The 25,350-nt window shown below is 52.9% G+C and overlaps 3 protein-coding genes across 12 annotated transcripts in view; 2 read left to right on the top strand and 1 right to left on the bottom strand.

Annotated features, from left to right (window-relative positions):
- The window catches only part of KCTD20 (potassium channel tetramerization domain containing 20), a 32,403-nt gene extending 24,949 nt beyond the window's left edge, over positions 1-7,454 (bottom strand). The window contains exons 1-2 of one of the 2 annotated variants that reach the window (XM_038162410.1): positions 7,309-7,384; positions 2,781-2,852 (exon numbers count right to left, since the gene is read on the bottom strand). Coding sequence is in view for 1 of the 2 variants with exons in the window: in XM_038162408.1 (XP_038018336.1) it covers positions 7,309-7,391 (83 nt within the window). In the remaining variant the exon portion in view is untranslated. Of the gene's footprint in view, positions 1-2,780; positions 2,853-7,308 lie in introns of both variants that reach the window. The other variant, XM_038162408.1, reaches the window with a different exon arrangement.
- Positions 7,455-8,240: 786 nt separating this feature from the next.
- On the top strand, positions 8,241-15,808 carry ETV7 (ETS variant transcription factor 7). Of its 2 annotated transcripts, XM_038162405.1 has the most exons (8): positions 8,251-9,046; positions 11,104-11,221; positions 11,482-11,646; positions 12,235-12,339; positions 13,193-13,381; positions 13,649-13,791; positions 14,126-14,226; positions 14,660-15,808. In XM_038162405.1, the coding sequence occupies exons 1-8, from the start codon at positions 8,474-8,476 to the stop codon at positions 14,772-14,774; spliced, it is 1,509 nt and encodes a 502-aa protein (XP_038018333.1). In that variant the 5' UTR covers positions 8,251-8,473; the 3' UTR covers positions 14,775-15,808. The 2 variants fall into 2 exon arrangements, with proteins under 2 accessions (XP_038018334.1, XP_038018333.1); XM_038162406.1 differs by lacking the exon at positions 11,482-11,646 and having other exon boundaries at positions 8,241-9,046.
- Positions 15,809-18,563: 2,755 nt separating this feature from the next.
- On the top strand, positions 18,564-25,127 carry BCL2L14 (BCL2 like 14). 8 transcript variants are annotated; one of them, XM_038162785.1, is made up of 7 exons: positions 18,564-18,677; positions 20,084-20,343; positions 21,413-22,149; positions 22,947-23,084; positions 23,571-23,632; positions 23,911-24,168; positions 24,679-25,127. In XM_038162785.1, exons 2-7 carry the CDS (start codon positions 20,333-20,335, stop codon positions 24,721-24,723), a joined length of 1,251 nt encoding a protein of 416 aa, XP_038018713.1. In that variant the 5' UTR covers positions 18,564-18,677; positions 20,084-20,332; the 3' UTR covers positions 24,724-25,127. The 8 variants fall into 8 exon arrangements, with proteins under 8 accessions (XP_038018713.1, XP_038018712.1, XP_038018714.1 ...); XM_038162784.1 differs by having other exon boundaries at positions 18,637-19,152; XM_038162786.1 differs by having other exon boundaries at positions 18,637-19,653; positions 20,118-20,343.
- The last annotated feature ends 223 nt before the right edge of the window (positions 25,128-25,350 follow it).

Raw genomic sequence — 25,350 nt, 5'->3', positions numbered from 1 at the left:
TGAATAATCTTATGGTTTTTCATATTTGTAACTTGGTCAGTCTGAAAGGAAAAAGAAAAATCAGATCCTACAGAAAAAGGCCAGGTTATGCTCATATATATGAAATTCCATGGATTTAAGAAATCAAGTTTTAACTGCAATCAAAACCTGAGATTTTAATAATCTCTACTTCTTTTCTATTCCTTAGCTGAATTCCTTTCCCAGCACAGGCAGTAAAGTCTTTTTTTCCAAAACCCCTATCAATTTAAAGGCCTTTGCTATGTACACATCCATCTCCTGAGGCTCTATCAGCCCCTGACACCTGACTAAGGGCTTCTCAGCAAGCTTTAGACTACAGGGGAAGTCTGCAAGTGTCTGCTGGAACATTTCTGTCAATGGATTAGGGAACTCATTCATAAGCACCAACTGCCACAGCAGATAACATTCCAGGCAGACCAAAGCTTTTCTGTGGGTAGAGATTATGTAACACCATGATTTTTAATCCACTTGCCCAGAGGAAGAAGAAATGAGCTCACTTTCACGGAGGTTAAAGCTTCCTTATTCTGTTTTTCTCCATTATTTGTTCCAGTCATGTTGAACTAGCAGATGATACTGAGCACATGAACTGGGGGACTCAGAAAATCCACTGTGCCCATCTCCAGTCCATCCAGAAACTCTGCTGCTGCTGCCATCACTTTCTCTCTTCCTGCCTTTTCCACACTCAGATCTCTTGTGGACCTCTCACTCCAATTTATCCGAGTTACCAGAATAACCTGAGAACTGCACCCACTTATAAAACAGGCACCACTTAGAAAAAAAATAATGTGAATGGTTATTAAACTGAGCATATAGCTCAAACTGGGGCAGATGCTTAATCCTGACCGTTTACAGGACGTCCAGTGGCATCACGTGGACTCACAGATTCATTTCAGGAAACGTGAGCAGCTGCTGTCCCAGCACAGCGAGCCACAGGGTTGGGCTCCAAGGGACTCAGCTACGTTTTCCAGTCCAGGAATTACATTTATTGACAACCCCCCTTTTGTTAAACATGGCCTTGTTATTTACATCTTCCTCTTCTGTTTTGCAAAGCTAGGTAGCCAAAACTTTGCATACAAACCACGTGGCAGCAGCAATCATTAACTGTGACACACAGCTCCTCACTGCTGTCACAAGGGTCAGGTCTCCTGTTTTTATGGCTGCCAAGCTCTGCCTCCTTCTGAAAACTTCCTGATTCAATGGACTGAACTCTGACACCCAGCACAGGTCAGGGACGAGCACTGTTTTATGGGAGCTGGCTGGGAAATGCATTCATTTCCCAGTTCTTGGAAATGCTGCTGCCACTGAAAGCAGGCCTGACTAACACACTCTAATCTGGACTATTAGTCCATAGATTGCAGAGGCAGACCCGACACAGAGCTGTGCTCTCATTTCTCTATCTGTAGTCCATTTCCATCACCTCTTTTTTATTGCTTCTTTTGGCTATTTCTGTATTGAATCTCAGGCAGCTTTTTATTCTCGCAGTAAAAAGCTGAGTAATTCTCAGTCCCTCAGACAGTGGGACACACATGACTGTTCCATTTCATAGCTCACAAGGGTATTTCTGTATTTGTGTGTTCAGTAGCAAAACCAAAGCAATGGCTGAACATCCCCGCTCCCAGGAGCAATCCATGGATTAACACAATTTTTTACAGCTGCATGCAACACATTTGAGGCTGTTCTGAGGGCAACAAGAAAAAAAGCAATCACCAATTGCAGAAGAAATTACTGAATGTTGAGCTTCAGCAACTACAGCCCGTGCTCAGCGCTGCTTCCAAGACTAACACACATTGATTTTCCTTCTCGATTTCAGGCCTGTGCTTATGGACCAGCTGCCCTTCAAAAGTCCTTAGTGCTCTTTTGTGCTCCAAAAAGTGGATCCAAAGCCCACAGGGGCCAGTGAAGTCTGTGCAGAGGCCGGAGGACACATTGTGACTGCAAATTAGAACTGGAGCAAGACACAGGAGGAGAAACGGTTGTGGAAAGTGATGGAATAACACAAGGAAGGCAGGTTCCAGGATTTCAGCACCTGTAATTATTGTCCTGTAACACTCCCAATGCACATCCCCTCCCCGCTACCTGGATTACAAGTCCCAGCTTCTCTGCACTGTCATGGCTCAGAACAGGGAGGCTGTTCAGTGAACAGCTCATGTGGCAAGGCCATCGAAAAGCCAGGGACCCAAAACTGTACCAACCCTGGCAAATTCATTACACAGGGCAATATTGTACCAACCCTGGCAAATTCATTACACAGGGCAATATTGTACCAACCCTGGCAAATTCATTACACAGGGCAATATTGTACCAACCTTGGCAAATTCATTACACAGGGCAATATTGTACCAACCTTGGCAAATTCATTACACAGGGCAATATTGTACCAACCTTGGCAAATTCATTACACAGGGCAATATTGTACCAACCTTGGCAAATTCATTCCACAGGGCAGTACTGTACCAACCTTGGTAATTTCATTACACAGGGCAATACTGTACCAACCTTGGCAAATTCATTCCACAGGGCAGCATTGTACCAACCTTGGCAAATTCCTCACACAGGGCAGTATTGTACCAACCTTGGCAAATTCCTCACACAGGGCAGCATTGTACCAACCTTGGCACATTCCTTACACAGGACAGCATTGTACCAACCTTGGCACATTCCTTACACAGGGCAATACTGTACCAACCTTGGCAAATTCCTTACACAGGGCAATACTGTACCAACCTTGGCAAATTCATTATACAGGGCAGCATTGTACCAACCTTGGCAAAGATGGTCCAGCAGTGCTACCCCACTGTCATGTTGGAATTGGAGAGGATACTGGGATCAGAAACCTGAAATCAGAGTGGCTTTCATCAGCAGCCTGGCCAGGTCTCCCCAAAAAAAAGGTATTGCAATCACACAGTTTCTACAAAAATGTTAATGATACCAAATTGGTAATTTCTAAACTTTATTCATAAATAGCATAACTAGAGCGAATGTAAAGTGAAGAAAAAAAATGCTGATGGCTCCCCATCCTTTTACATTCCTCCCACAGTACAGGTGTTAATTGTGCTGCTTGTCTAGATGTCGGTTAAATTAGCCAGTAATGTACTGATCCTCTGGCTAAATTCACTTTTTATTAAGAAACTCATTTAAGAACCAGGAGATCTTTCAGACAGCTCAAGTGACCTTTATCAGCAGGCACCAACTCAGCACTTTTCTGGTAAAGAAAGAGCTCATTATCCACACACTCCTCTGGGATCCCCAGGCAGAACACAGAACTTCCAGAGTCCATCCCAAGCTGAAGCTTTCAGAAGACTCACTTTGCATTAATTAGGCAGGATTTGACTTTCTAGGAGGAGGAAGAATTCTCGACAGTGGCTTTGGCAAGCACAGGCACCAAAGAGAGAGCTCACAGGTGCTGTTTCAGGAGTGCTGCAAGGCTCCTTCCCCCACGTGTGGCTGCTGAGTTGCCTTTCATTGCGCAGTGCCTTTCCAAACAGACTCTGCAGCTCTGTGATGCAATTATTAACCCAGTCCCACTGCCTGCCAATGGCCCTTGGAGATCACAGCTTTTGGCAAAGGGGGACAAAGGTGTTGTTAACTACAGCACTGGAGCCTCTCAGCAAATTCATTACACAGGGTGAAATGTGATTTACTTATCTCTACAGCCAAATGTTCTGCTTATGGGTTTTCAGGTGTTCAGGCAGAATCAATAGCAAGACTTTTAAACAATATTACAATATTATACTTTGATTCTCCTGATTGTACTGAACACTTGGCTGCCTGTCGTGGGCACATGGAATGAGTTCAAGATGAGGTCGAGTGACAAACACATCCTGGCATGGCCCAAACTCGGGGCTGAAAGTATCAGCTAATAAAATGAGAGGATGATTCTTACTTCTCATGACCTGTAGAGACAGACTGAGTCACCACACAAAAAAATGTTACAATATCCTGAACAGAAAACCCTGAGCAAGTGGTTATGAAAGCTCTTGGATTCTGAGAAGGCAGGACCGAGCATGCCAGAACATGAAGGTGCTTCAAAGAGACTGAGGTAAGATCAGATTTATGATCCAATCAGCTGAAGTAAGAGAGTTTCTCAAGCCTGATGGTTAAAAATACTTTGGGGATGCAAATATTGACTACTGGCGTGCAGAGCTCAGGTAAGGACTCCTCTGGAGCACGGGAAAACAAAGTGTAACTTTGAGTGCTTTTATACTGGACACATCCAACAACTCTAGAGGGATCTCAGATGATAAATTCCATTAGCACAATCAGGGATGAGGCTTCTGGAATTACTGTCTTATCTGCCACACCAAGAACTGTCTCAAAACTTTTCCAGAAAATAAACAGCCCCAAGAAAACCCCATATTCACTTTTTCTGTCTGCAGGTACGTGCACTTTACATCCAACAGCTCAAATGACTTTGCTACCTGGTTCTCACCACGGTTAAGAAGGACAGAAATAACCAGTTTGGTTCTTTCACCTACAACTTCTTCCAGCTGCTCCTGCAGCTTGACTGAGCTCACTGAACTCCACTCGTTTATAGAGAGCAACCACAAAACATAAAGCTCCCCCAAAATAAAATGATGTAGTGAACTCCTACCGGAAAGATCATTGTGCAGCCCAAATCAAACACAAAACTCATCCCCTTTAATTCTGGCAGCTGAAGACAGCATCAAAAGATATCAAAAAGCATTTCACACGCTGCAAATTAGTCTGTCTTGAAACAAACACCAACAAATCAGCACGTGCCTATTTCCATGACAGCAGAACTCACTTTAACCTGTCCTTAATTGCTTTAAGACAAGGTGAGGTAAGTCTAGACTCAGTTTCTGCACAGGCTTCCCCTGGTTTACGTAAGCTGCTGCATTTCAGCCATAGGATCAGGACATGGATGTTATTATGGAAAATAAAGACGATTGTTGTACAGGCTGCTTTGCAGAAGAGCATTTGTTAGAGATGTAAATACAGAGTTATGCTATAAACAATGTATTTATTTTAGCAAAAGGCGGCTGCTTCCCTAAACAGAATAATAATAATAAAGCACATGGAAATCCAGTCTGGAGAATAATAACTCTCACAAGCAGCTTTGCCTACACACTAACCCACAGCTCCTGACCCAAATAATTCAATGTTTTGATGCTCAGATCACTGAAAACACTTCTGAGAACCGAGCACTGAGGTATTTATAACCTTCCAAGCCAGGTGACTGTGAGCAGTGCAGCCTCGCAGCCCCTGCACAGGGTAAACAAGGACACACCTGAACAGGGAAAGCTCAGGGTTCCTGTTGATTCCCAGACACAACTTCCTTCCAACGAGCTGTTTGTGACTGCTGCTAATGCCAGCAGGAAGGGCTGGGACTGAGGTGAGGCTGAGGCGCTCACAGGGACCCCAGGTGAACTCTCTGCCTTCCAGCCATAATCTACAGCTGCAACACGATTTGGGTCGCAGCAACCGCGGCAAAACAATTCAAAACACTCTCCCTACAGAGGTTCTCAATCTCCCAGGTTTACAGAATCCCAGAATGGTTTGGGTGGGAAAAGACCCTAAAGTTCATCCTGTTCCAGCTCCTGCCATGGACAGGGACAGCTTCCACTAGCCCAGGTTGCTCCAAGCCCCATCCAGCCTGGCTTTGGACACTTCCAGGGATGGGGCAGCCATAGCTGCTCTGGGCACCCTGTGCCAGGGCCCCACCACCCCCACAGGCAACAATTCCTTCCCAATATCCCATCTAAATCCACTGTCAGGGTGAAGCCCCTCCCCCTTGTAGACAGTTTCTCTCCATCTTTCTGCAGGCTCCTTTCAGCTGCTGGAAGGCCACAATACAGTCACCCCAAACCTTCTCTCTCCCAGCCTGAGCAACCCCGAATCTCAGCCTTTCCTCACAGCAGAGCTGCTCCATGCCTCTGATCATCTCGGTGGTCTCCTCCAACAGCTTCATGTCCTTCCTGTGCTGGACCCCAGGGCTGGAGGCAGCTCTGCAGGTGGAGTCTCACCTGAGCAGGGCAGAGGAGGAGAACCCCCCCTCCCCTGCTGCTCACACTGGGGGAGCAGCCCAGTGCTCCAGGGGTTCTGGGCCCAGCACACCTGACCAGGGCATGTCCAAGCAACTCATGCCCAAGTCCTTCTCTCAGGGCTGTTCTCCAGCTCTTCATTCCCAGCCTGGACTTATACTGGAGGTTGACCTGACCCTGATGCAGCACCTGGACCTTGGTCTTATTAAACCTCATACCCAAGACTGCATTATTATCACCCCTTCCCTGAAGAGCCTCGGGTCACTGAGATGGCAGAACAGAGACAGGCAGGATCACAGCTGACACAAAAATGTGCCTCGGAGCAGAGGTGGGCTGAGGTGTCACCCACTCACCCATTTAGGGGAAAACCCCTTAGAAATTCCTGCTCCTTTCAAAGCGCAGTGAGGCCACAAAGGAGGGATGAAAAGGAAGGTTAACTCAAGCCTAATAACACGTTTAAAATAACACTGCACCAGCCTGCAGCCCCAGAACACGTGTAGGAGGGTGGTGTGTGTCCAGCCAGCACCCCAAGGGGAGGCTGGTTACACTCTGGGGGTGGTGGGCACAGCACGGGGCAATGGGCACACACAGCCCAGGAAAATGCGAACACATCAGGGACACGAGGATGCAGTGCTACCCCAGGGATAACAGTCCCAGCCCCCTACCAAACACAGAGCGTAGGAGACGCTCCAAAGACCCCCTTTGTAAGTAAACACTACAAAGGTGGCAGCACCATCCTCACAGAGAACCCCCGACAGTGCACACAACGCGCTGTCCCCAAACGCTCTCAGAGCAGCCCCCAAAGCTCCCCAGGCCCCTCCAAAGCACATGCACAACAACAGAGTCCGCTGTGACCCCCAGACACCCCCTCAGCCCACTCCAGCACATCCTGTGTGACCCCCAAACATTCCCTCAGCCCCACATCCCCTGTGACAGCCATGTCTCCTGTGATCCCCTGACAGCCTCCGAAGCCCCTCCATAGCCCATTCACAACAATGGAGCCCCCTGTGACCCCAGGGAACCCCTGAGCCCCCTCCCCCACGTTTTCTGTGACCCCCGGGCCCCTCTGGGCCCCGCGCTCTCCTCTGTGCCCGCTGGGCCAGGAAAGCCCCTCCCAATCCCCTCTTCCGGACACAGAGAGCACTGCGGGCACCCCCAGGCCCGTAACCGCCCTCAAAGCACCGAGAGCACGGAGAAGACCCCCCAGAAGCTCAGAAGAGAGCGGGAAGGGGCCCCCAGAGCCCCGCGGGGTCCGCAGCCGCCGCCCGCCCCTCCAGGCCGCACTCACCGCGTCCCCGCCGCGGCCGCTCCCTCAGGCGGGCGGTGGGCGGGGCCCCGCCTCTGAGCCCCGCCCGCCACCCACGCCGCCATCTGATTGGACTAGCTCCGTGATTGGCTTCCCCAATTGGCCAATAGGAACCGAGACAGCTTGACGGGGCGGGGACAGAGGGGGCGGTGCCCGCGGGAAGCGGAGCCCGCCCAGCCCAGCCCAGCCCGGCCCGGCCCAGCAGAGCCCGGCCCAGCCCAGCCCAGCCCAGCCCAGCGCAGTTCCCTCCTAGCCCAGTTCCCTCCCAGTCCCGTCCCAGTCCCGTCCCACAGCCCTTTTTTGTCCCTAAAAGCGCCTCCCAGTCCCATCCACTCCTCTCCAAGTCTATCCCAGTCCCCTCCCAGTCCATCCTCGTATATCCCAGTCTATGCCGGTGCCCCCCAATAGTTCCAGAGCCCTTCTAGTGCCCCTTTTGTTCCCAAAAGTACTCTTCTTATCCCCCCAGTCCCATCCGATCCTGTCCTAGCGCCTCCCAATCTATCCCAGTGCCATAACAGTCCACTCCCAGTGTCCTTTTTGTCCCTAAAAATGCCTCACAGTCCTTCCCAGGCCTGTCCAATCCCTCCCAAATCCCACTCAATCCCCTCCAAGTCGATCCCAGTCACTCCCAGCTCATCCCAGTCTATCCTAGTGCCCTCCAAATCTATTCCAGTCACTCCCAGTCTATCCTAGTGCCCTCCAAATCTATTCCAGTCACTCCCAGTCTATCCCAGTGCCCTCCAAATCTATTCCAGTCACTCCCAGTCTATCCCAGTGCCCTCCAAATCTATTCCAGTCACTCCCAGTCTATCCCAGTGCCCTCCAAATCTATTCCAGTCACTCCCAGTAACTCCCAGTCTATCCCAGTGCCCTCCAAATCTATTCCAGTCACTCCCAGTCCATCCCAGTCTGTTCCATTACCCTCTCGGTCGCCTCCCAGTGCCCCTTTTGTTCCTAAAAGTGTACTTTTTGTCCCTCCCAGCCCCTTCAAAGCCCATCCCAGCCCCTCAGTTACCCGGGAACCCCACATGGTGTGTGTCCGCGCACCCCCGGCTGTGCTGGGGGGCGGGTGGGCACCCTCCAGGTGTGCTCCCACCTCCCGCTGCTCCGGGACCGGTGCGCCGCTTTCCCCCGGGGGAGAGAAAAGATGAGCCCCGCTCCTGGATCTGCTCCCGGCGTGTCCCGGGATCGCTCCGTCCTCCGCCGGCGGGGCCCCGGGAGCAGGAGGCTTCCCGGTGCGGTGCCGGTACCGGGCGGAGCCGCGGGCTCGGGGCAGCAGGAGGTTTCCCGGTGCCGGTACCGGGCGGAGCCGCGGGCTCGGGGGAGCAGGAGGTTTCCCGGTGCCGGTACCGGGGGGAGCCGCGGGCTCGGGGGAGCAGGAGGTTTCCCGGTGCCGGTGCCGGGCGGAGCCGCGGGCTCGGGGCAGCAGGAGGTTTCCCGGTGCCGGTGCCGGTACCGGGCGGAGCCGCGGGCTCGGGGGAGCAGGAGGTTTCCCGGTGCCGGTGCTGGTACCGGGCGGAGCCGCGGGCTCACGGCCCCGGCGGGGGCGGGGGGAGCCGACCCGGCCCCGGGCGCTGCCCCCGGCGCTCTCCGGCCTCCCGGGGCTCGGGCTCGTTTCGATTTCGCTTTTGGCCGGGATCGCGGCGCGGGGACGGCAGCGGAGCGCTGCGGACAGCGCCGGGCTCCGCTCGCTCCGGGCCGGCGGCCACCGGCCATGCAGGTAGGAGCCCGGCCCGCGCCCTGCCCTCCCTCCTCCCCGGCCCCCCTCGCGATTTCTCCTCCTCGGTTCGGGCTGGAAGTTCATGCCCTGGGGGGTGACCCCCTACCCCACCTCCGAACGGCCCCAGAAAGCCCGGAGCCCCGGGAGCCTCTGTTCCCGCATTTGGTTCTGAGCAGAAAGCTCCTCTCGCACGTCTGGGGGTTCCTTTCCACCCTGCTTTTTCCCACGTTCCCACTCGAACAAGGACACTATTTCCTCTTGAAGCAAAAAAAAAGCCATCTCAGAAAAGTCTGAAAGCAGCTAAGCAGGGATAAAAGTAAGAACATAAAATTAGTGTAACATAATAAAAATTCCGAATGCATCTCAATGCATTCAGGATGCATCTTTTTCTTGCTTTAGGAGCGAGAAAAGTACCAGATTCTTTCTGGTTTTACTGTAAATCTCGTTTGTAAGAGAGTCGCATTGATGGGGGAAAATTAAAATAACTTTTAGAGAGTTCTAGACAAAATACACTGCTGATTTCTTTCACTTTTATTTTCCCCGTAGCTTATTGCTTAGAGCGAATCTGAAAGACAGTTTGCATTGCTGCCAAGCCTGCTCAGAGTTTATTCTGGAGTCTCACTGTTCTCCTCACGCAGTGTCATGTAGCTGCCTGCTTTTTAAATCCAATCCAGTGACCCCAAAATTGTCCTGCTGAAGAAGTCCCGCTACCACCTGCTGCTGTAACTCCAGGGAAGCATTTTTCCCTGGAGTGATTCACTGTGTTGCTCCTGTCCCCTCTTTTCCTGATTTTGGGAACTTTAGCTTTGCATTTAAGATGTGTCCAGCTCCCATCTCCTCGCCCCTCATTTTCAGAGGGCTCAGCTCCTCTGCCTGCACACACAGTCGAGGGGTGGCTGCTCTAAATCACCTGCAAAAGCCTGCCTGAGCCCGAAGTGCTCAGAGTTGGTAACTGCTTCAGAAAATACCATTTGACAGCAAAATTGTTAATTTTCCAGTGAGTGAAGCTGAGAAATTGCTGGGATTCACATTAATAGGTTTTTAAGGGGAAACATTATCTGCTTGGCTGCCAGTAATATTTCAAGATCTAGATGTGGTTGGAAGCAGGATCTGAGCTCCCTTCTGGCTCACATGCCCTGGCTGAGGGGGAAAAGTAATTCTTGAGGGGGCCAGAACTCCATGGAGAGTGAGCAGGAGGAGCTTACCATCCCTAAACCATGGGATGGCCATTTCCACTTGTGCCCAAATGATCACTGGGGACAGAGTGAGACATCTCTCTCCATATGAGGTGTTCAAGACAAAATCAAAGCACTGCTGCCAGGTTTATTTTCACAGCTCTAAAGAACTGAAGTGCTCTCCTAAAACCTCGAGCATCCATCGAGCAGCAGAGGGTCCTGCAGGAGCAGACACTGCAGGCTCTGCCAGCCTTAGCTCCATCTCCTATTTCCCTGCAGCCGTGGGGAGTGGGGACGGATAACCCACATCCAGAGCCTGAATGAGGGCAGGTTCCTCTGCTAAAGAGCTGGAGAAAGGGATCTCTTGGCAAGCAGGGGCTGGAAAAGTGTGAGGAAGAGCTGTAGGCAACACATCACATCTGTGGTTGCTGAAAGTCTGGTTCAGAGAAGGAGTCAGGTTAACTTTCCCAAGCATTACTGTGGGAAGTTTGAGAAAGCTCAGAGGAAGAATTAAACCAATCCTTAATCTTTACAGCTAGTGCTTTAAACATATTATTTACTTATTAAATATTTACAAGAAGGGTGTTATTCCTAATTAACCAATAGTATAAAGAGTATTAATTAAAGACCAATCAAGTCCAACTTTATCATAACTATCTACAAAAGAATAAATAGTGTCTAATAAAATTAACATTTACCTTCTAAAAACCTAAGAGTTTTGGTCACTTCATTCATCCATCCTTAATACAACACAACACACATCACGTCACATCACGCTGCTGTGAGAAACCAGTTAGGAAATACTGGAGCAGGTGGAGGCACCTCCAAAGCAAAGGCAAGACCAGAATTTCCCCCCACTGATGTATCTGATCTCTTCCCCAGGGCAAAGTGGCCATCAGCTCCTCCAGCCCCGTGGTGGCCGTGTCGTTGCCACCCCCATCCCAGGCCCGACCCTCACCCATCGGCACTGGGCAGATCTGCAGGCTTCCAGGGAGGCTGAGTGAGTAGAGGTTAAGCAAGTCAGTGCTGCCCAAACAGGAGCTCCCATGGGGTGGGACAGGGTGGGTACAGCCATGGCGTCCCAGCCAGGGACCATTCCCTGCTGGCAAGGGGGACAAGGCTTCCTCAGGGTTCATTTTCTCTCTTTGTGCTGGTTTTGATCCGTGGGCGCCGAATATAGAGGGAAAGTTTGGTGGTGGAGAAGAAGCCCCACCCTGCCACTCAGCAGTTTTGGGAACAGAGCTGTTTTCCTGGTTGCAGGAATCCAGCCCTCCCTGTGGAGCAAGGACGATGTGATCCACTGGCTGCGATGGGCCGAGCGGGAATATTCCCTGCGGCCCTCTGAGCGCAGCAGGTTCGAAATGAACGGCAAAGCCTTGTGCATCCTCACCAAGGACGACTTCAGACACCGAGCCCCCAGCTCAGGTTGGACCCGGGGGTTTGTGAGCACCATCCCAGCGCAGGGTGTGCTCTGCTGAGCGGGCTCAGGGGGTCCCAGCAGAGCGGGTTTTGTGCTGGAGATGAGGACAGATTTCCTTTCTCTGCTCCATCTGAACTGCAAGTGCTTTGGTGTCGGCGATGGAGAGAGACGGGGAGACTGACTCGGTGATCAGAATCCGATTTTATTCTGGGATACAAACACTTGAATGCTACTTCAGGGAGACCAGTAATGTGTGCTACAATGATTAGGTTAAAATCACATACACAAGTTTATATATAACAGCATCTCTTGCTTGCAGAGTTTATTGGGATTTTCTTTTTCCAGTAAACCTGTCTAATTTAATCTTCTTGCAATCCAGGTCTAATTTTCAAAGTTCCATTTGCTTTTGCCAAGGCATCCTGTTATCAAATCTCTTCTGTTAACCAAGTCCAAAGTCCATCATCTGTCTTGTGTCCCCCAACATTCCAACACTTTGGGATGGGGAATGACCCCACACTGTGTAGTTCAGAATCTCAGCAACATTATTCAAACCATTATCCAAAGTCATCTGAGCAGAGTTTCCTTTCCTGCAGGGGATGTTCTTTATGAAATACTCCAGTTCATTAAAACTCAGAGAAAAGCTCTGGTGTGCAGCCCCTTGAACTCACCCTTCAGGAAAGCCAGGAGCACAGAGGAAGGTATGATGGGAGAAGAATATCCTGGGAGGATGGCAGTGTCCAGCAGGCAGAACCTGCCTGGTTGCAAACACCTGGAGCTTGGAGCCCAGCCTGCTGAAACCATCCCACACCACTGAGAGAGGCAACCAGGCCCTGCAAAGTCCAGATCACCTGGGAAGTTTGTAGTGATGCAGCAGCTCAAAACCCCCCTATGGGGGTCTGTGACAAACTGCCAAGGCTGTGACTTCCCTAAGCAATCTGCTTGGGGATTGAGATTTGAATCAGGGAGGGTCAAAGCCAGGCAGAGGCACAGCCCTGCTGGAGACTAGTCCTGCAACATAGCTTGGAAAGGGCTGAGGAGCTGGGGCTGAGCTTACACAGAGCTTCTGGATCAGTGGGTGGGGTGGGGAGAGGGCCCAGGTGAGGTTGGTGGGGGCCAGTGAAGCTTCTTCGTGCCCTTGGGGGGCCCAGGTAGGAGTTAGGGTGGGGTTGGATTGGTGTCAGAGGCTGGATGTGTGTGGAGGTGCATCTGGGAGCACTTTCCTGGGCTCTTCCACTGGTTCCTGTGCAAGGTAATTAACACAGTAAGCCCCCACAACAATTTACCAGGGGGTGCCTGTGCTCTGGGGCATTTTCCTGTGCCAGTTTTATTTCTGCATCTGACCCTTACCTACCTGACATCTCCTCTAACCCCCCTGGACTTTGTGCTGCTTCAATCTTAGGAAAATCCCAGGCTTTCCTCAGCACCCTCCTCCCCTGCTGGGCTGGTCCCAAGCTGATAACCACCCCGGGCTGTCCCTCCCCTTCTGTTTCAGGGCTTTGCAATGTCTGGGACCCCAATGAGCCACAGGGTGCTTATTAAGGGGTTTTGCAGGTGCAGACTGCAGTGCTGAGGCTGCCCCAGTTGTTTCCTCGAGGCTGGGCTGTGCAGAGCAGCCCCTCTTCCACAGCCACATGCAGCCACTGAACCTCTCCCACCACAGCTCAGAGAGAAGCTGCAGGCCGGGTGCCATCTGCACTTTTCCTGCTACCCTGTCGGCCCCAGCGGATGGGAAAATTGCAGGTAATTATGAATTTATAGCCTTGTTCCTTGGGGAAATGAGATGGTCCTGCCTGCCCATCTGTCTCCCTTCCCCTCATTCCGTGCTTTTCCACCTCAGTTTCCCCGCCTGAGAAATTGTAATTGCTCTGAGATCTCGCAGTGAAAGTGCCACGCCCGAGCTCTTTTCCTCTCATGTTTATTGTCGCTGCTAACTGTGCAATCCTGCTGCTGGGGCAGCCTGGCCGGAGCACGGGGGCAGCTCCGTGCCCAGCAGTTGCCCCTGCTCAGACTGCAGGCTGCTGTGGGAGTACGTGTACCAGCTGCTGGCCGACCGCCGCTACGAGCCCTACATCAGGTGGGAGGACAGGGAGGCCAAGGTGTTCCGCGTCGTCAACCCCAACGGGCTGGCCCAGCTCTGGGGCAACCACAAGGTGAGTGCAATGGAGAGGGAAGTTGGCATCCCTGAGGAGGAGTTTGGCATCCCTGCACGTCCCTTTCACGAGCCGTTCCCCAGAGCTGATGGCCCAGGGCAGGGACATGCGATTGCAGGGTTAGGGAGAGAGGCCAGCCTGGTGGTTCAAGTGGGACTTTCTCACCCCTTGAAAGGAAACCATGAAGCCAGTCTGGGTTAGGGACCCACACTGCAGACCCACAATGCCCCAAACCTCCTCAAATGCCCCATGTGTGGCCCTGCTGCACACAGACCCAAACAAAGAGTTGTTGCTCACTTTTGCTCAACACCCCACAACCCTTTTCTCCTTCCAGAACCGGATGAACATGACCTATGAGAAGATGTCACGAGCGCTCAGACACTACTACAAACTCAACATCATCAAGAAGGAGCCAGGGCAGAAGCTGTTGTTCAGGTGAGGTGAAGCAGAACAGGGAAATGAGCTGGATAGGGCATGGAAAGGTGATGAGCTCCAGATGTTGGCAGCTGCTTCATCCAGCAACATCCTCCCCTGCACATACCCCAGTGGGTTTGTGTCCAGGCTCTGTCCTGTGCCAGCTGGGACCTCAGTGCTTCCTGGGAACCTCAGCAAAGCCCAAGATGGCAAATCCCCTCTGAGCTCCAGAGCTCAGCTGATCACAGAATCATGGAAGGGTTTGGCTTGGAAGGGACCTTAAAGCTCAGCTCATTCCACCCCCTGCCATGGGCAGGGACACCTTCCACTCTCCCAGGTTGCTCCAAGCCCCGTCCAGCCTGGCCTTGGTGAGGGCAAAGGCTCCAGCATTTACAGCCTGGTTTGGGGCTGGGTTTGGATGTGCCCCTAAAGTCACCACAAAAATGTATTCCAGGTTTTTGAAGACTCCTGGGGAGGCTGTCCATGAGAAATCCAGCAAACTGGAGCAGCTGGAGAATGAGGACCATGCAGATTTGAAGGAAGACCCACTGGAGGTTTCACCACAGTAAATCTTTGGAGGCTTCACTTCAGTGCATCACAAGGACACTTGTGCTGTGCAGGGCAGTGCTGGTGTCCCTTGCCTCTCCTGGACAAAGGCCACAGAGCTGGCCTGGATTTCAAAGCCTGCTGTGAGCCAAAGTTGGGGCATCTCTGAGGCTTCATTAGCAAAACACAGCCAGAAGCTGTCCCCCAGCCCCAAAAGCACAGGGGGATGTGTGGGCTGGTCTTCTGCTGGTTCCTCTCCTGCCCTGCAGGAGGGAATGTGATATTTTTGCTCTGAAATTTTGATGCTTGTCTTTAAGGTCCAAACCTGTGGAAAAGCTCCCTCTGTTCTTCCAGGGAGATGAGCAGAGCAGAGCACGAGTTCTGAGCTGAGCATCTGCTGCTCTGCTTGGGCAGTGAGAGCTGTCCCCAGCTGGGAGCCCGGGCACACTGCAGACATGGTGCATGCTGGAATCTCTGTCTCCTGTGAGGTTGCTCCTGGGATTAAGGTTAGGAGTGTGCTGAAATACCTGCCTGGATCAGGCCTGGCTGAAGCTTCATGCTTGCCCGTAGCTGGTATCCACTTTAACTCCTTTCGTTCCAGGTAATGACTTTTGTTATTAGTTTTGTGATTAAATAATGTGAAAAGAAACAAAGCCAGTAACAAATGTGACCCCACCCATGGTCAGATATGTGATCATTTGTTTTGCGTTTGAAGCAGGAATACCTGAAGTGAACAAAGTGTCTGTGTGTGAGCGTGTGAAAACAGAAAATACCCACTACTGTTTTCACTTTGCTTTCTACAGAGGAAATAAAACGCTGTGACTGAAAGGTTGAAAATCTCACTTCTTGCTGTTTGAAGGTCTGAAACTGGGAAATCCAAGCTTTCCTCATTTAAAACCAGCTCCTGTGGGCACCCAGATCTCATCCCCAACATCTTTTGGCAGCTGCTAAGCCGGAGGCCACCAGTCCGAGCTGCTCAGCAGCTGATGGGTGAGCACAGCACAAACATGTGGTTTCATCTTGAGGTTTCCACCAAAACTGGCTACTGCCAACCTGAAACTACAGTTCCTTCGGCTGTAACTGGTCTTGGTCCTGCAAAACTCCTTTACACCTGCAGCCTGGAGATGCTAGGTGGGCAGTGACCAGTAAGAGACAGTGGTGGTGGGTGCGTGGCAAAGCTTCAGCAGTACAACATGTCTGGAAAACTGCCTGAGGAGATTTCACTTCCAGGAAAAATCACCAGCTCAGTGGCAGAACAGAGGTTGAAAATTTGAGTGGTGGAGGAGAAGGAAACGAGGAGCTCTAGTGGGCAAATGAGTGTGAGGTCACAGCCTGGGGGAGATCCTGGCTGGGAAGGGCGGCCTCAGTCCCTGCTAAGAGAGGGGGATAAAGGTTGCCAGCACCCAGCCAGCTGCAGCCTGGGAATGCTCCACAGCAGGAGGGTGCAGTGAAGCACCCAAACCTCGTCCTTCCCTCCCCAAAAGATGCTTTTTGTCCCAGGTAAGAGCCAAACCAAATATTTCTCAGGGTGAAATCCTTCAGCTTTGGTGGGAGAGCAGATCTCCTTCCTTGGGAGCTGTAACATCCAGGCCCTGTGCCACTCCTGGGATATGCACCCATGGGTGCCTTTTCCCTGATCTGCTCTTTCCACTCCACTTTCTTGCAACAGGACCAGCCCTGATGGCTCCTGAGGACCCCACTGCTTCTTCCCCCCGTGTGTTTGTTTAGCTGGAGCAGGTGGCAGTTGGTGGCCCTGGCTCTTGTGCTGTGCTTGCAGGGAGTGTGTGAGGTGACCTCTCTTCACCTGCTTTTCCCGTGATGACTAAAGATCACTCTGGGCTTGGCTGGGGATTTCCTTTCCTGGCTGGGAAGCTGCCAAAAGCCCTCAACCCCACTTGTGCCTCCCTGAGCAGGTCCAGAGGGGTCTTGAGGGGGGTGACAATCCAAGAGCACCTTTGCAAGGGTGGGTTGGAATGATGAGCTTCGTCCACACTCCTAGGAAGCTTTCGTGTATCTTCTGGAGAAATACCTGTCCTTGCCTGCACCAAACAGAGGCAGGAGGGCTGTAAACCTGCAGCTTTCCTGGAACAGGAACCCATCCCTGTCAGTAAACAACGAAATAACCACTGCTTGTGCCAGGAGTTTGGTGCGGGGGTGTGGGGAGGGACAGCACACTGTTGTTGGTGACTTTAGGCACGGCTGGGGTTCAGGGGCTGTGAGACACAGACAGGTGCCTCATGTGGGCTTTCCCAGAGGTTTCCAGGAGCTTCATTCCCTGGAGAACATCAGCCACCCTTCAGCAGCCCCACATCTGCTGGTGTTTGGTGCAGGGCACTGCACATTGCTCATCTGCTGGGGGAAGCAGCTAAAACCACACCCAGGGCTGGAGGAAAAGAGGATTTGCTTTGGGGGCTGGTGCCCACCACTCTTTTGGATCAGAGGAATTGCAGAACTGGGCTGAGAGGTTTCCACTGAGGCCATGTGCTGGCTGGGGCAGGGAGCAGTGGCTGTCCTCAACACCCCTGCCATGGTCCAGGTGTTCCCCTCAACACCCTGCCATGATCCAGGTGTTCCCCTCAACACCCTGCCATGATCCAGGTGTTCCCCTCAACACCCTGCCATGATCCAGGTGTTCCCCTCAACACCCTGCCATGGTCCAGGTGTTCCCCTCCACACCCAGCCATGGCTCAGGTGTTCCCCTCCACACTCCTGCCATGGTCCAGGTGTTCCCCTCAACACCCTGCCATGGTCCAGGTGTTCCCCTCCACACCCCTGCCATGGTCCAGGTGTTCCTCTCAATACCCTGCCATGGTCCAGGTGTTCCTCTCAATACCTTGCCATGATCCAGGTGTTCCCCTCCACACCCCTGCCATGGTCCAGGTGTTCCCCTCAACACCCTGCCATGATCCAGGTGTTCCCCTCAATACCCAGCCATGATCCAGGTGTTCCCCTCCACACCCCTGCCATGGTCCAGGTGTTCCCCTCCACACCCCTGCCATGGTCCAGGTGTTCCCCTCAACACCCTGCCATGATCCAGGTGTTCCCCTCAATACCCAGCCATGATCCAGGTGTTCCCCTCCACACCCCTGCCATGGTCCAGGTGTTCCCCTCCACACCCCTGCCATGGTCCAGGTGTTCCCCTCAACACCCTGCCATGATCCAGGTGTTCCCCTCAATACCCTGCCATGATCCAGGTGTTCCCCTCAACACCCTGCGATGGTCCAGGTGTTCCCCTCCACACCCCTGCCATGGTCCAGGTGTTCCCCTCAATACCCAGCCATGGTCCAGGTGTTCCCCTCAATACCCAGCCATGGTCCAGATTCTTCCCTGCACTCCACCATCATGGATCAGGTCTGCAGCTGCTGTGCTTTCGTGCCTGGGTGTCTGGTTGATGGCTTGTGCCTGGTTGATGGCTCATGGCTGGCTCTTGGATTGAAGGGATCTTTGTGGTCAACATCAAACACAGTGGCCTCTTACACCAGGTTAGGCTGGCTGTGGCTTTGGCTGGCCAAGCCTAGAAGACCTCCAAGGGGGTGATTCCCAGCCCCTCTAGGCACCCACCTGAGATTGTCCCAGCCTCCTGCACAGGGGAGTTTTCCTGATGTCCAATCTCAGCCTGTGTCTCCCAAGGAATTCAGGGGCTTTGAGCCCTGCCTCCTGAACCTGTTGTTGCCCTCTGCCCCTTGCAGCTCCATGTGGGGAATGCCTCTCCCTTGGTTTTTTTCTGTTTTCTGAAGCAATTTCCGGCACAGAAGCCGCTTCTCCCCTGCTGTGTTCCCATGGGTTTAGTTCTGCTTTCCCCCCAGCCCCAGCACTGGGTGCTCCTCCCTCTCAACTGCATTTCCTGCCAGCTTCCTTGTTCTCTCCCAGCACTGATAAGAAAAGGGGATGAAAAGTTTGGGTGCAGATCTCTTGCCCCCACTCTGGTAATGGGATTTTGGTTTATTTCAGTCTCCTGCATCTTTTTCTTGTGCCTCTCTCCCTTTAGGTTTAAACACATCCCAAATCCCAGGAGGGATCTGAGCTTGGATAAAGGTCTTGGTCGTGAATCCCATTTCAGGTGAAGATTTCTCCTGGAGTTTGGCTCTCCCATCTTCTGGCTGTGTCTGGAAGAGGCCATGCATCAGTGCTGCTTCCCAGTGGAATCATGAGCAGGGAGGGTGTTTGGACTCAGCCTTGGCGAATCTCCAGAAGAAAGATCTCCAAACTGGAGATGGTCAAACTGGCCCCCATGGCCAGAGTGGATGTGGCTTTTTGTTTCATGGAAAAAAAATAGATTGTGAAACTCCTCCTTATCTCCTGGAATTGACTTGCTTGAAGGATGTGGACAAGAGCTGGGAAGCAGCCTGGGAGCTCCTCACCCATTTATCAGTCGATGGAGGCGCAGAAAAACTGAGCCAGGTAATTCCTGATCAATAGCAGACTCTGATTCAGCCGTGTGGGCTCAGGAGAAACAAAGGGACGTGGTCTGGATCTCTCCCAGTCACAGGAAATTACGGCTCAGAGAGTTTATAGAAAGAGAAATAAACCAGTCCTGATCGCAAGCTGAACTCTGTATCAGGAAAAGAAAATTTTAATCCAGGAGACACCTTGGCTGAGCATCAATTCCAGCTGAAAACAGCGCTGCTCCGGTGGAAATCTTCCCGAGGGGTTTTCCAAAAAGGGGATTTCCAAAGCCTGCGTGCCGCCCCATCCCTGCGAGCTGCAGTGCGGAATTTTGCCATCAGATGGCAAAGAAGCGACGGGGAATCGTGGGAAGCACCTGCCGGAGGAAGCCACAACCACGGGAGGGGGCACTGGGGTGGCCACACGGAGCTTTGGTGTCAGATCTGCTCGGCCCGGGTGCAGTTTGTCGGTGTTGGGCTGGGCAGATCTACCTGGTGGGAGATTTTCCATCCCTGGGTGAGGCTGAGCGGGAGCCACGGGAGTGGGAAGGATTTGGGGCAAGAGCTGGTTCATGTTTTAGGGTGGAAGCATCGGCTGTCTGAAGGACCACGGGGGGGGGTTTCAGGGATGTTTCAGCCCAGCCATGCCCAGGGCTGTGCAAGAGCCTGACATTGCTGATTCCCAGAGTGTCTGTGGCCCCCCAGGAGCTGCCTGGGAGCTCCAGGGATGCGAGCAGGGCACTCTGCTTCCTGCACTGAAACCCTGCTCATCCGAGAAAGTTGTGACTTCCCTCACAGACACAACCCAGAAGAGCCCATTTCGGGCATCACACCCAGTAAAAAACAACAAACGAAACCAAACCCAAAGGCAAACAGCTGCCTGAGATAGCTGGTCTCAAAGGGCAGTGCTTACACCAGGTGACAGGTGATTTTATGTTGTTTTGCAGCTACTTGTCATAAGGAAATTGCTTTCTCCTCCAGTGAAACTCACGCCCGTTGATCTGCACCACGAGGGCGGTGATAGTGGGGATCCCAGGCGGAAGCCTTGGCTGCTCTCCTACCTGAATGGCTGCTAAAAATAGGACTGAACTCACCCCAGCTTGGGTATAAAAAGGCACCTCCCAGGAGAGCCTGGGATCCCTCAGCGCCCGTGGCCCAGGAGCTCGTCTTGACCTGTGTCCAAAGGAGCAGAAATAATGATGGAAAGGTAAAAACCAAACCAGCAAATAATCAACGTTGTGGTCAAGGTATTGGAATCAATCAAAGTAGGATGGGGGGTCGTGGCTTTGCCATGATTAAATTCTGTGGGATGATTTTTTGTTGAGGGTTTGGTGGGCTTTGGTGTTGGCTTGGGTGAAGGGAACTTGCCTTTCTGATCCCAAAAGCAGGCCGAGGTGGGGTGGGTGGGTGTGCTGTGTGTTGTGATGATGATCTTTGGGTCTGAGCAGAGGCTGATTCCCAACTCCAGGATGCTTTGTACAGCCAAGTGTGCCAGATTTCAGTGCTGGTTCCCCGTGTGCTGCTCAGGGGTGGAGAAGTCTGGTTTGGGTCTGGGTCTTTGAAGGGTGAAATTGGTTTTGGAGGTAAAACCAGCCCGAGGCACCATCCTGGCTCTCTGTAGAGCATAGCAGTGTCTTTGGTTGAATTTTGCTTGTAAATGTAGAGAAAAAGGGTGGTGGGAGAGGCAGGGATTGGTGCTCTGAGCGCTGTTCCCAGCCCTGAGCTGGTGGGAGCTGACAGAAGGGCTGTGTCATCCCAAGGTGACCAAGGCCACTTGCAGGAGCCCTCATCCCTTGGCCTCTCCAGGGGCTGGAATGATTTTTAGCAGCCAATACTTTAAGGGGAAATACTCTAAATTCTGGGTTCTGTGGCTCACTGGGTGCTCCTGGGGAGTGGTTTTTCATGTTAGTGTGGGAACATGTTGCCATGGGATAATGGGATGGTGTCTGGGTGATGTCCTTGCTGGATAAAACCCCCTGGGTGATGACCAGGCTCCTCCTCTAGGATATGCCCAGCCCATCTCCCCCCTCTCCCCGGTTTCGGTTCCTTTACCAACGAGTCTGTGTTTATAAAACCCCATGTGGGCCATCTGCATCAGGAGCACCCAGATAACGACCATAAAACTGACTGATCATTAACCAGGAGCGTTAACAACCCCAGACACCCACAGCACCCCTGCGTGCCAGCATGGGGGAGGTTTCCATCCGGCCCCACCCGACTATGCAGTGGCCTGGGGAAGGCAAAAACCAGCCTGAAAATGTTGTTTTTCTCCACAGCAGCACTCGGGCTCCAGCTGAGGAGATGCCTCAGTGGGATGTGGGGGGGCAGCCGTTGGGCAAGATCCTCTCTCTGGACAGGCGAGAGGCCAAGAAAGTGCTGGAGATTTATGTCAAGCGCTCACTGAGCTGCCATGAAAACTCACTGGTGGCCAAAAAAACCCTTCAGGAGAAAGACAGAGGGCGATGGAGGAAAACAGACGGGCTACAGCGGTCAGAAAGCGATTTCTGCACGTACTCACGTGCCAAACCCAGCCCCAGGAAGGACCAGGAGGAGAGACTCAAAGCACCAGACCTGGAGGAGACTTTGGGTGATGACAGCAAAGCTCCCCAGGAGGTGCCTAAAGAGGGGCTGAAAGCCAAGAGGAAAAGCACAAAGAACTCTTCCCAGGGCAAAACACAGCGCTCGGGTTCAAAACCAGTCTGGCTGAAAGGTTTCCTAAATCTCTTCTTCAAGAGGAGCCCTGAGGACCAGAAGGAAAACACAGGGCAAAAAGCAAAGGAGAAAGATGTCAAAGCTCTTCAGGGCTCCAAACCAGAAGGAGCCAAAAAACACAGAGTAGACTTCAGCACGTCCCCAGCGTTGGGCAGAGCCCTGAAGAAGAAACCCAGCCTCAAGAAGGTTTTCTCCCTGAAGAAGCACGGGGAGGAGGAGCGGGGAGAGCCGGGATCCGGGGCGAGGAGCAAGCGCCCCAGCTGCCTTCCCCTGCGGCACGTCCTGGCCCCAGCCCAGCCAGGTGGGACCCCACCCCAACCCTGACCCACCCCTGCTGCCAGCGGGACCCTGCTGGGCTTCTCTGGGGAAAGCCACGGTGTTTAGTGCTGGTTTCCAACCCCCTGCCAGGGTTTTCTAGGGCCTGGGATAGGTTTTGGAGACTCCAACCCCAACCTGCTGCCCCAGGAAGGGTCGTTCTGCCCCTGCTTGAGCACAGTCACCCCAAGTCAGCAGTGGGCAGTTATCACCCAAGCATGAGCTTTCCTCCTCTGGCAACCAAGGCTCACGGTGGTTTAGCTGGGACCTGAGATTAGACCCCAAGCCACTCTAGGCCCAACGTTAAGCCGCTTGAGGTTTGCCTTGGGGCTGGGTGCGGGCAAAGCCCGCAGGACACCGTCCCCAGCCCGGCCCTGCCCGTGCCAAAACCCTGCCCAGGGGATTCCTGAGGAGCTCCAGCGGATTTGGGGCAGGTCACAGCTGCTCCGTTGCTTCCTTCACCTTTGGAATGTGCTGAGCCGGGATGGGCACCGCTGATCCAGGGTGGGCACTGCTGATCCGGGGTGGGCACCACTGATCCGGAGTGGGCGCTGCTGATTGATGCAGGGTGGGCACTGCTGATCGATCTGGGGTGGGCACCACTGATCTGGGGTGGGCACCGCTGATCCGGGGTGGGCACCACTGATTGATCCAGGGTGGGCACTGCTGATCTGGGGTGGGCACTGCTGATCTGGGGTGGGCACCGCTGCTGCCACGGCTTTGCCCCGCCAGTCAACGCTGACGAACCCAATCCTCACCCCTGGGTCTGTGTTTGTGTCCCAGCAGAGGCAGAGCAGCCTGATGGATGCTACACCCTGGTGTCCCAGGAGAGCGGGCTGGTCGCGCAGGGCAGCGAGAGCCGGGGGGACACAGCAGGAGGGTGTGGGGAGCCCCCAGAGCCCCCTGGCACCGACGGGGTCGGTGAGTGTTGGCCTTGGAAACAAACGTGGGGAAGGCTATTACCCTGCAGAGCCTGCTTGGCATCCACCCCTGTTCAGGCCTGGTCCTGGGGCTTTTGTGACCCTGAGAGCTGGACGAAGACTTTGTGGGAGATTTTCTGCATCAGGGTTTGACTGGGGGTGAGGGAGATTCATAGAATCCCAGAATGGGTTTTGGGTTGGAAAGGACTTTAAAGAACGCCTCATTCCAGCCCCCCTGCCATGGGCAGAGGCATCTTCCACTGACCACAGTCTTCCACAGACCACAAAAAAGGCAAAATTCATGGGTAAGAAAGTATTTTTGCTGGCTGAGGGTAACAAGGTGCATGGGAATAGGCTGAAATGGGTTTTGGAAGGATGGAGGTGGATAAATATTGCTCAAGGAATTTTTCCTGAGGACCAAACAGAACACCTGGATGTGTGAGGCTTGGAGAAAGAGCTGCAGATAACCTGGTGTCTCTCTCTACAGATGAAGCCATCAAGAGAATCGTCGCTCTGCTCCGGAGTGCAGGAGATGAGCTGGACAGGGAGGTGAGAGAGAGCTGTGGACAGATGCATGGGGCTGAGGGATCTGGGCCAAGCTGTGCACTGCTGTAAAATAAATACAGCAACACCATTGACTTCCCCGGGGCAGGAAAACACTCAGGAAAATCAGGAAATGCCAACTTTTAATTCCTTGCCTGGGTGTGATCGTGCCTGGCTGTCTGTCCTCTGCCAGCTGCAGTCCTGGTGTGGAGTGAAGGTGTCAGCACCAGGGTGGCACCCGGAGCTCTTCCCTCACGATGTGCACTCGCTTGTCTCCCACCCAGGTGAGGGAGGACGCCCGGCTGCAGCTGTTCTTCAGGGACATGTCCTACAGCTCCTTCAAGAACCTGGCTGATGCCTACATCCAGAGGGAGCTGACGACCAGCAGGCCCAACGTCAACCCCCAGGAGATCCAGTTTGCCTACACGGTCCATCTCACCGCCACGGTGGCGGGGATCTGCAGCCAGGCAGTGAACAGGATCATGGGCTTCGGCACCCGATACCTGGACGATTCCCTTGCACCCTATGGCAAAATTCTCCAGGTGAGGAGGAGGGTGAGCCTGGGGCTGAGCTCCCAGCAGCAAGTTTGGGCAAGTGCCCCAGGAAGCTGTGGCTGCCCAGCTGTGGAAGCGTTCCAGGACAGGGCTTGGAGCAACCTGGGGTAGTGGAAGTGCCCCCATGGCAGGGGTGGGACTGGATGAGCTTTAAAGGTCCCTTGCAGGTACAGTTTGTGGTGGTTGGGAGTGGGGCTGTGGCCCAGCCTCATCCCCAGAGGGTGCAGCTGTGAGCAGCAGGTGAGCAGCACTGGCAGCAATGAGCCGTGGAGTGCCCAGGGGTGCTGAGCAACCACGGAGGGAGCAGAGGGCACACAGGTGCACTGCATGAACATGAAGGGTATAAAAGGTTGGGCTAAAGAACAAGAAGGGCAGATGTTTGAAGCCTTCTGATATTGTATGGTGGTGCTCTGTGTGTTGTGGCTGTCTCAACTGTGACAGTCCCTTCCAATCCAAAGTATTCCATGATTCTAAGAATGTTTCCTTCTGTCTCAGCAGAGGAGAGAAAAGCTCAGGACAGACCACTGTGACAGCCCAGACTGACAGCGGCTGCTGCGAGGGGCCCGTGGTGCCTGGGAACCCAAGGATGAACATTTGTGGTGGGAGGACAGTACCTGCTGGTGACCTGGATGTGGGGTGACCTTCTGAGCTGTGGATTTAAAATCTTTTCAGGAGAACCAGCACTGTGAAATGCTTGAACCCCACCTGGCTAGGGGTGAAAAGTCAGCAAATCAAACAGAGCCCAAATTTCACCCTGTTTTTGTATTTTAGCTCCTGCCAAGTGCTTGTGTTGAACCTCAGGGGATGTTGCTGTTTGTGCACATGTATTTATTTACCTGCTTTTCTAAATGTATTTGTGAATGCACAACATAATTTTTGTAGTTGCGGCTACCAGCCAAGAATCCAGTTTGAATAAAATTCTAAAACTCAAATAAATTGGTGCCTAAATGCCAGCCAGGCTTGTCTGCTGAGAGTTGTGTTATAGATGGAATAATGTTTGCTTTGCTCCAGCTGCTGTGGGCTGCTCCTTTCCAGCCAAATTCCAAGTGGCACAAGGGACTCTGAGAGCAGATACACAGCGTTGTCCTGCCATTTTTACAATTAATAGGCCTTCCCTTTCCAGCAGAAGGAGATTTACTACCCAGAGCAGCTTGATCTGACACCAAGAAC

Source organism: Motacilla alba, chromosome 26 (assembly GCF_015832195.1).
Source record: "Motacilla alba alba isolate MOTALB_02 chromosome 26, Motacilla_alba_V1.0_pri, whole genome shotgun sequence".
NCBI lineage: Eukaryota > Metazoa > Chordata > Aves > Passeriformes > Motacillidae > Motacilla > Motacilla alba.
Note: the sequence above shows the minus strand (reverse complement) of the source record. Positions and strands in the feature narration are given on the sequence as shown.